Source organism: Solanum dulcamara, chromosome 9 (genome assembly GCF_947179165.1).
Source record: "Solanum dulcamara chromosome 9, daSolDulc1.2, whole genome shotgun sequence".
Classification (NCBI taxonomy): domain Eukaryota; kingdom Viridiplantae; phylum Streptophyta; class Magnoliopsida; order Solanales; family Solanaceae; genus Solanum; species Solanum dulcamara.
This window is the reverse complement of record NC_077245.1, coordinates 2,126,521-2,136,664: the sequence shown is the minus strand read 5'-3', so window position 1 is coordinate 2,136,664 and position 10,144 is coordinate 2,126,521. Positions and strand designations below refer to the sequence as shown.

Below are 10,144 nucleotides of genomic sequence, written 5' to 3'. Positions count from 1 at the left end.
TGAAATAAAATGAAAATAAAAAAAGATAATATATAAATACTCTTATATTTGCCTCAAAATTTTCAATTAAACAACTAAATATGGCAGGGCATATAATCCAATTGACTCCCTAGCTGCTTTCCTTGCTCCGGAAGAAAAATAGCTATGCAGTTCTTAGGTTCATCTCCTGAAAACATAAGAAAAATAATTTAGAATATATATTGATCGCCACTATATATAATGAGTTCTTTTTTTGATAAATAACAGATTTTATTATTACCAAAGAGTCATGTGCGTACGCACATATTATGAGTTTAGGTAGGGCTGTACAGGGCAAATCGATAAACAGTACCAAATCGATAAATCAAACCAAACCGGAAAAAAAACCCGACTAGTAGTTTGGTTTGACTTGGTTTGGTGTTTGGAAAAAAAATCCGACCATTATAGGGTTGGTTTGGTTTTAACTAAAAAAAGTCAAACCGAACCCAAACCGACCCAATTATAGATATACTACTCTTAAATTATGTTATACATAAAAATATTTATTAAAATGTAATTTATAAATATTTTTTAAAAAATTTTCATAATTGTTTTTTCTTTCTTACATTTAGTTTTGGACTTGAGAAACCCATCTAAATAATATACAAAAAAAGTCCATCTTATAAAGTTATATTATAATGTTAAAACTTCAAACAATGTTCTGTCTCCATCTTATATGTTGATATTTTGTACTAGAATTCTTTTTAAGAAGCACCGCTCTTTGTTTTTTATTAGATACTATGAAAACCCGAGAAACCCGAAAAAACCCGAATAACCCGAAAAAATCCGAAAAACCCGAGAAAAATTAATATCGAAAAATCCGACTTTATTGATTTGGTTTGATTTATAGATTTAATAACCCGACACAAATAATTTGATTTGATTTATAAAAAATCCGAACCAACCCGATCCATGTACACCCATAAGTTTAGGTATGCCTTAGTCATATTTTACTGACCTAAAAGAAGATAGCACATTCAATATTTGATTGGTTGGGTCAAATATTCAGCTTCTTCCAAATTATATGATACTTTTTCTTAAGTTGATCCAAAATATTAGTAAAATATTTAGAAACTCTTTAATTCTAATATTTTCGTTTTACTTTAGTTGAGAGCCTACCGATTTGAGAATTAAAACTTTTTGCCGGATCCTTTCTTCCTTGTCGCGCTTGCACTCTGCACACCAGCTAGAAAAATCTGTTTGATACTTTCTCATCTCTCTAAAGACGGAGCTGCAAAAAATAAAATTATTATAAATTTGTAATTAGGTATTCAGATATGCATATAAATGAGATTTCTTGCAACTGAGTACCCTCTTCTACATGATGAAGAGTTTGCATATAATCTTTGGTAATTGGTATTAGATACTGACATACAAACTATCCAGTATTGCTATGAATTGTATTATACTATCTTCTCTCCCTTTTAAAAAAAAATGTAATTTTGTTTGACAGGATACGAAAATCAAACATAAAAAAATAAATTGAAGCTTGTTATCATAAATACGTACCTTCTGCACCATAGCAATAAGTTGATCCTTCTCCCCGATGTTGTGGCCCTAGCACCATGTCTATGGCGACCACAATGAAGAATTGCATGCCCCGCAACATGCGAATAATCAAATATTTCCTATTGAATGAACAGTTACTTTGATTAATTGAGGAGTACGACTTAATTTCCACCAAATTATATAAATTCTGAAATGGTATTAATAATCAACTTGAGAATAATTTAAGTAACAATTACCTCTAGTTGTGTTTCAGTGTTTACATGTTTCTCGCATCGCACACCTCGAAAGAACAACTCTCCCCCAGCAAATTGTTTTCCCAAGCACACATTCAAAGTGACTTCAGCATCATCAACATGGAAACCTGATAACTGAAGTTGTTAATATATTGAAAGTGATCCAAGTTTGTAAAAATGTTTTAATTAGGGAAAATTATATACTCTTTAATGTGTCTCAATTTATTTGAGAGAGTTTGAATTTCAAGAGTAAATTTTTTTTTTTTTTGATATCTACATTAAAGTGTGTTTTTGACTCTTAAAATCTGAAAGTGTCTAACATACTCACCCAAGTCAACATCTCTGTCCGTCCCATACTCAACGATAAAACCATGATGGCTATCGAGTGTTGATCCACCAACTTCAGTAAATAGAACTGCATGCACAATTATATTAAAGAGTAATTAAAATTCATTTCCTTAATTAATTTTTAATTTATATAATTAATTAGTTGTTAATTACCTTTTGAAATAGGGAGTATAAAATCTTCCATAAATTTCTGAAGCATTGTTTGAAGTCCAAAGTCATCAAGAACGGCTCCAAATTTGTTCATTGTGTTGGGACGCATGATTCTGAATTTTGTTTCACGAATCCATTTTTCAAAGTTTTCTACCTAAATAATTAGCAATTATTACAATTTGATAAGAAAGCATAGAAAAAAATTCTTATACTGAACAAATATGTTATTTGATTCGAGCCTTGATATGAAAAAACTCTTGATAGAGAGTGCTATTTTTCGAATGAAGTCTTACCCCCGACGCGAGTGTCGGGCTCCAATGGTATCGGACACGGACACAGAATGAAAAAAATATATATAGTACATACCTCCTCCAACATCATCTCACAAAAACGTGGTTGAAGCATTTCAAATGTTAGAACACCTGGAGAGGGTTCAAACATTATATTTCTGAAGCTTTCCACCGAGTTCTCACTGATTGCCTTAATAAATGCAGGCACAAAGAAATTTGTTGCGTGCATAGTATATAATACTCTGTGTAGAGGCTGAAGGATAAGAAAGACAATTACGTAAGTAGATTACGATTATATATATTGTCTATATGTAAGATTATTATTTTTTCACGATTGAACTTAAAAAAATCATAATATTTAACTATTTGTTATGTACGTACCTGATAGTTTGATATGATCTTCTGCCTATATTCTCTATGTTTCTGCGTCTGTAGTAGACACAAAATTAAAAGATATGTTAACAATTTATTGGCCAAAAAAAAAAAACCAACAACAAACAAGTGATCAGTAGTGGTTTTTGTCCCATTGTTATTGCAGTTTTGATCAATTTGTTAGTCGACTAAGGACTATAAACCTTTAGTTAACAACTAAGTGCAAGTCTAAGTGTGATTCTTAATAAATTAATTAACAAATTAGCAACCTCGTACGTATTCCCTTAACTTGGAGGTTGCCATTTACCAAGATTGAGTAAAGTTTAGCAACAATGAACTTAATATGCTAAGTATTCAGGACTTAAAAATAACACGTTTCGCAGTAAAAGGTTAATTATGCTACCTACTCCTCTTGTTAGAGAGGACTTCAAAATAACACGTATGTTATTATATAGGGACTAAAAGTAGAATACTGCAATAACTAATATTCTCTGATTATTTATCGCTTTTAATTTAAATAGCATGTATGCAAATTTGCAACTGTAATAATAATTATAAATACTTACGCGACTTCGCTCAGATTGAGGAGAGTAGCGAAGGAGAATTTTATTGATGTATTGTGCTTTGTCGAATCGTGATGAATTAAGGATGTTATTTGGAAGATGACGCTCAAGAGAACTGTATAAAAGAGGGCTAAACTCCGATTCCTCCAAATCGTCGTAGTTATCCGCCTTGTGTTCTACACATGGATAGAGTCGCAACGTCGGCCCTTCTGATGATAAACCAGCGTTCCGGCTGCCGTTTCCTGTCTTCTCATCCATATGTACTCTACTGTATCCTATACCAAAACATGTGTTCTACCCTATTTATATATAAAGGAATAGGGTATAAGGTTTTCTTATTGTTGTAGGAATAGGATTCAAGTTTACCTACACCAAATTAATGACTTATTACCTTATATACAACAAGGGCTTTTTATTGTACCAAAAAAGGAAAAAAAATAATTAACCTTCTCGACCGACTTTTGAAACTAAAAATAACTTGGCAGTTGGCATGTAGACATATAATATATATCACTTATTACTTTTTTTTTTTTTTTACTATTAATAAGATTCTAGGAAGTATGTGGTCCTCAACATGCCTTTAGTCATTTTATGCTTTTTTTCGTTTTAATGGGTTTATCTTATTTTTCTTTTTTAGTATATTGTATATTTAAAAATTATATAAAAATATTATAAATTATAATAATTAATAACTTAAAATATTTAAAAGATATATTAAAAGGCTCGATTAACTTTTGAAATTCTATCGGTGCTACATAAATTGAGACAAAGGAAGTAACATATATTATTTGAAATGACTAAACAGTACAATAAATCACAATAATTAATAACTTAAAATTTTAAATGACATAAAATATTCAGATGACTCTCGAAATTTATCAGGGTCATATAAATTGAGATAAAGAAAGTAACATAATTTATTTGAAAATGACGTAAAAAGTTATATAAATCACAATAATTGATAACTTAAAATATTTTAAAGACGTATAAAATTTGGTTGACTCTTGAAATTCTATCAGTGCCAAATATATTGAGGCAAAAAAAGTAACATATATTATCTAAAATTATGTAAAAGTACTATAAATCACAATAATCAATAACATAAAATATTTACAAATCATAAAAAATATTAATACTCTCCAAATTTAGTTTGTATCACATAAATTAAAATAAAGTGAATAATATATATTGGGTCCGTGCTGGTACATGCTCCACGTAGTATGTGTGTGTATATATGTATATATATATCTTATGATAAATGAATGTCATTTTTCTTGATGTTAATTGTATGTGGGCCCACTTAAAGAGGGCAAGTTGCCCACTTGTTATTTCACTTATCTTGTGGCTATAAAATGGCCCTTCTCAGTGTAAAAATGATAGAACACTGAGATACGACAATTTCCTCTTTTTCTCACTTTCTCTAATTATCTTGACGAGTGGTTAAAATTACAATATCTCACATTAAAAGACCCCCTTAAACTGTGGAAAAATTTTAAAAAAAAATATGACCACCTGAAGTTGGTCATGCTTCCACAAACACGTCATGATTGGCTACATCTGAGATTAATGGATTTCAAAAATATAACTGAATATAATTCTGCATTGTTTAGAATAATAACCCGGGTAAAAAATAGTATCACTTATTCCTCTACCACCACCAATTCTTTCCCGTATTCCTCAATCACCATCACTTCCTCCTCTTCTTCCTCCTCCACCACCATTGTTGCCACCTCCCTCCTCTCCTCTACGTCACCACCACAACAACAACCATCTCTTCTTTCGTTGTTACCACCAACATCAACACCTTCTTTGCCACCATAACCATTCTCTCATTCACCTCACAACTGCTGAAGTTGTTGCAATAAGTAAATCATCTGTTGCAATAGATAACGATATCTGTTATAGATGACGACATCCATTGCAACAAATAGGGATTTTTTCCTATCTGTTGCAATATATAGCACATCTATTGTAAAATATAGGATGTTTGTACATCTATTGCAACAGATTGTATCCTGTTGCAACATATTGCAACAAGTTGTAAAAATTAGGACCAAAAAAAGAGAAAAATTAAGAGCGCGATAAAAAATGATGACCGTTGGTGGTGATGATAACGACAATAAAGACTATAAAGAAGAAGAAAAAAATAGAGGAAGAGAGAGAAAAAAAAATGATGAGAGAAAAAGGAAGATAGAGAAATAATGAAGGGGAATTTTAAAATTTGAAATTTAAAAATAGAGAAAAAAAATTTCAAAAATTTCGAAATATTAATATACAACCCAAGTATTTTAATTACTCTAGTCAAATCAATTTTTTAAAAAATTCTATTTGATCAAATCAAAATCACCAAAAACAAAACCAACACTTAGTTTTTTCTCTATTTGTCAACCAAATCAACCCTTGGATAATACCTTAGCGGGTCTGTTTCGCTTTGAGTTAGATTGGATAGTATTTTGAAGAAAAAAAAACTTAAATTAATACTCCACTTATCTAGTATTAATTCTCATATTTTTGTTATACATTCTTAAAAAAATTATAAATAATAATACTTTTTAGTAATTTACCCTTTTAAGTCTTTTTAATGTACAATGCATGCGTGTGATTGTGTTAAAAGATTTATCTAAGAAGTATAATGATTCCCTTGTTGGTAGAGGAATATATGGTGGTCTCAATTCCTTGGCTATGCAAAAAATAATTGGATGATAAATATTGTGTAGGAAAAAAAAAGTAGACAGAGAGATATTTCTTTTACTTTATTTATAAACAAATAATTACGTTGTTAAGATTATAAGATAGAGTAATAATAGTTTTTAAAATTAAATATATAATGTATTTATTTTCTAAATTATACTTAAATTTAATCTGAATGTCATGTGTCCCTTAACCAAAGCACGAACTTGTACTAAAAAAAGGTTGAATTTGTGAAGGTATAATAGTGGGGTTTCTACAACGCAAAACTATAGTACCCCCGAAAAAGAAAGGGCGCGAACCACATCCAATTTTTTCTCAGTTTTTAATTATTTTTGGCTAAACCCAGTTAGAACATCACTCTATCCGTCTCTCTCTCATTCTCTATAATTTTCCCATCTACCGTGACCTAGAGAATCTCACAAATTCTCTCATTAGTGCTGCAGATTGACGGAGGTGTGCACGGTGGCGTCTATAGGGAGTTTAGGGCCTAGGGGAGGAACGAAGGACGGTGAAAGATGAAATCATGAAGTCATCAGAGAGGCGGATCGGGAGAGAGGAGGTTATTTCTGTAAGAAATTCAGAGCTCCAAGGCCGCCGCCGAATCCGACGGTGTTGTTGATACCATCGGTGAAGCAGCTGATATTAAGGAGCTTGTAGGTGAAACACATGAAGATACAGTCGATTTCTTAAAGTTTTGTCTAATGTAAGGTCTTCTTCATCATTTTATATGTTTTTGCTTTTCAAATTATAATTTATGCTTTCTTTTATCTTGCATGTGTGTTTTAAATTTGTTTTCTGTTATTTGTGTTTGTCTTCTACTGATTATTTGCCCCAGCTCTTCTTTACTGTATTTAACATGCAAACTTTATTTCTCATGTTGGAGCACCAGTTAAATTAGTCGTATTGAAGATAGAAACTCCATTCTCTACTATTAGCGAGTCCTTTTCCCCATTCAACAACTAGTGTGTTCAACTTAGTTGTGTTCTTTAGTCGAGGCTTCCTTCTTGTGTCAATTGTTAAATAGGTTGTTTATCTCATTATGTCTTATTCTGTGAATGATTTTTCTCTTTTTACTCATGCAATTTATGCTATTTATTTATATGCTTGTTTATAGTAATACTGCAATCTGTATGTTTTTCTTTATTGGAGGAATACTTTTTTAATTTCAGGGAAGGCATATCAATCATTTAGTACAAGAATTAATAAACGTCATTGGCAGAGAATGGTTATTACAGCCACTATACCTCAATCCCAAGCAAGTTGAGATCGGTTACTTGAATACTCAAGTAGTTGTGTCTCACTCCACTTAAGCTTATATTAACCAGTATCCTTTATCTCAGACCATTATTATACAGAGAATGGTTGCCACCTATGAATAAAACCATGTTGAATAGACAATTATGTACTTCCCGTGCATTAATTAATTCTGGAATGGGAAATTGAACAGTTGTCTTCCTCCTGCTCTGGCCATATGTTGTGGTAACTGTGCCCTATTGTGCCTGGTGCTGCACTTTCACATTAGGGAAAACTTGGCATCTGCTTCATCAAAAATTGAGGTTGTGGTGAGAAAGTTCTACAGTTCTACAAGAGCTGTTTAAAGAGCCTAACCCGCAAATGGAATCCACCATTGATACTTGCATCAGAGTAGATTGCGTACATTACACCCCTTTAGGTGCCGCCCTTCCCTAGGCCCTGCGGAAATGAGGGATGCTTCGTGCACCAGGCTGCCCTTTTTTTCTTTTCTCATTTACCCGCAAATGGCTATACAAGCTCTAACTATGATTGTATATTTCATCGAGACCTTATATTTAGTTTTCTTCAAATCATGTTGGCTAGCCTAATCGAACAAGAATGAGGGACTTGCTTATTATCATACAAAATTAATAGCCATGTTTTTGTCATGTTATGATTTTCTAACAGCCATTTTGTTTCGATATTGTATGTGTAAGACCTAAAAGTTAGACCACGCCCTGTTGTCTTTGCATCTTTTTCTGGTGGACCAAAAGCATGCATGTATAAGGTTCTCCATTTAAACAACATGTCCTCGAATATTATTTTGAAAAAAATGTAATTTGGTCTTTGTTACCCATATGTACATCTTTTTCTGGTGGACCAAAAGCATGCATGTATAAGGTTCTCCATGTAAACAACATGTCCTCGAATATTATTTTGAAAAAAATGTAATTTGGTCTTTGTTACCCATATGTACATCAGTACATACACCATGCATGTATAGTTGGTAATTTTATTAAATTTTAACAAACAGATGAGTATGATCAGACTAACAAATTATAGAAGTTCAGGGGTTAGAGTGTGCCTGATTCATATGCAGTTTCCTCTCTGAAAGATGCCCAATCAAGAAGGATGTGCCACCTTCTTGAGTTTTATCTTACATTGTATGAATTTGGTATCAGAATACTCACTACTCACTATATGTACAAGGCAGGAAATAGCAACAACAATATACCCAGGGAAATCTCACAAAGCGGGGTTTTGGTAGGGTAGAGTGTATGCAGACCTTACCACTACCTTGCGGAGGTAGAAAGGCTGTTTCCGAAAGATCCTCGGCTGAAGTGTGTCAAACCCAGGAAAAAGAAGAAGAAAACAATGATAAAAGCATACGAGAGAACTACAATGATTTAGAAATCCATTAATGAGCTCATGGGGGAACTTCTAGGAGATGAAAGAAGAGAAAGATGTGAGAAGAGGAATAAGATGAAGACGGAGAAGAAGAGAGAAATAAGAGAGAGTATCTCTTGTCTACGAATTAAACTCTAAATAATTGATCTTTTCATAATATGTACTCCTACTTATATGCTGCATTAAGACTAACTACAATTAACCACTTTAAACATAATCAACTAAGTGATTATAACTAATCCAAGTGGAATCAGGTCCTTGTACACTCTGTATTTAAGTCTGTTGAAATTAGTTGGAGTCAGCTTGTTGTACATGGTCAGTGTATTATGAAGAACCACTTGTGTCAATATCCTCAAAATTGTGGTTAACTACAAGAGAATTCTCATTCTGAAGCTCATCTTGAGTTATTTCAGCATGTCTAAATATTGGTGATGTTGTCTCTTTGGTTTTAAAAGGAAACTCAAATTCTTTAAATATTACATCTTTATTGACAAAGAAAGAGTTAGTGTTGGGATCACATAGTATGTAGCTCTTTTGGACCTCAGAATACCCCATGAAAACAACAGTTTTAATTCTTGACTGAAGTTTATCATTCAGTTGAACTATTTTTGCATGGTAGAGGCATACCAGAACTCTAAGATGAATGAGTGAAGGTTTCCTTTTATGTAGTTCTTCATAGGGAACCATACTAATCATAGAGGAAGGTAATCTATTAATACTGTACACATTTGTGACAATACACTGGTCCCAAAACTTAATAGGAATATTCGCTTGTAGTTTGAGAGCTCTAGTAACCTTTAGTATGTGTTTGTGTTTCCTCCCATCTACATCATTTTGCTAAGAAGAGTAGGCACGGGTTCTTTTGATGTATGATGCCTAACATTCTAAACATGGTACCTCATAATGTCATTAACAAATTCAGTGCCTTATTTGTTCTACATATGTTAACACCACTCAACAGATTGTTAGCCCATGTATTCATTAACCAAGACAACACAATGGCATTGATTCTTTCCTATTGACCCCAGAACCCTTCCCTAAATGTTTTTCCTTTTCCAGCTTCCATTAACAAATCCTAACTTGTTCCTTGCTAATAAGGCTATGCGCATGGATCTACTCCAAAGAGTAGTTTTTTAGTACCAGTTAACTGAAGAGAGACAAGTGAAGTTTCACTTACATCAGACGCATGCAAGTAGATGGGATAATTATGGTCAATGATCTTGGTTGCACCCTGTGCGGTGTGATATCCTGCCTGGTTTGTCGGTGCAGGTGCTGAGCTACTGCTAAGATGGACAAGGCCATTTGTTGAGTTCTCATTATTTTCCATTTG

The 10,144-nt window shown here is 32.6% G+C and overlaps 1 protein-coding gene and 1 long non-coding RNA gene across 2 annotated transcripts; one reads left to right on the top strand and one right to left on the bottom strand.

Moving 5' to 3' along the window:
- Positions 1 to 1,116: 1,116 nt before the first annotated feature.
- Positions 1,117 to 3,741, bottom strand: LOC129902362 (2-oxoglutarate and iron-dependent oxygenase domain-containing protein CP2-like). Its single transcript, XM_055977587.1, has 8 exons — positions 3,487 to 3,741; positions 2,930 to 2,977; positions 2,625 to 2,801; positions 2,262 to 2,412; positions 2,089 to 2,175; positions 1,764 to 1,888; positions 1,528 to 1,646; positions 1,117 to 1,249 (listed from the first exon to the last, which is right to left on the bottom strand). The coding sequence occupies exons 1-8, from the start codon at positions 3,739 to 3,741 to the stop codon at positions 1,117 to 1,119; spliced, it is 1,095 nt and encodes a 364-aa protein (XP_055833562.1).
- Positions 3,742 to 6,461: 2,720 nt separating this feature from the next.
- LOC129903022 (uncharacterized) lies at positions 6,462 to 8,372 on the top strand. The gene is made up of 2 exons (XR_008770185.1): positions 6,462 to 6,877; positions 7,344 to 8,372. It is a non-coding gene; the product is annotated as an uncharacterized LOC129903022 (long non-coding RNA).
- Positions 8,373 to 10,144: the final 1,772 nt, after the last annotated feature.

What these genes read in the sequence shown, in the direction of transcription:
- LOC129902362 (XM_055977587.1), bottom strand. Translation starts at nt 3,741, where the DNA reads ATGGATGAGAAGACAGGAAACGGCAGCCGGAACGCTGGTTTATCATCA. An exon ending in GTGAGATGATGTTGGAGGAG is followed by an intron (nt 2,413 to 2,624) that starts GTATGTACTATA and finishes CTAATTATTTAG; the next exon opens with GTAGAAAACTTTGAAAAATG. An exon ending in ACACTGAAACACAACTAGAG is followed by an intron (nt 1,647 to 1,763) that starts GTAATTGTTACT and finishes TTCATTCAATAG; the next exon opens with GAAATATTTGATTATTCGCA.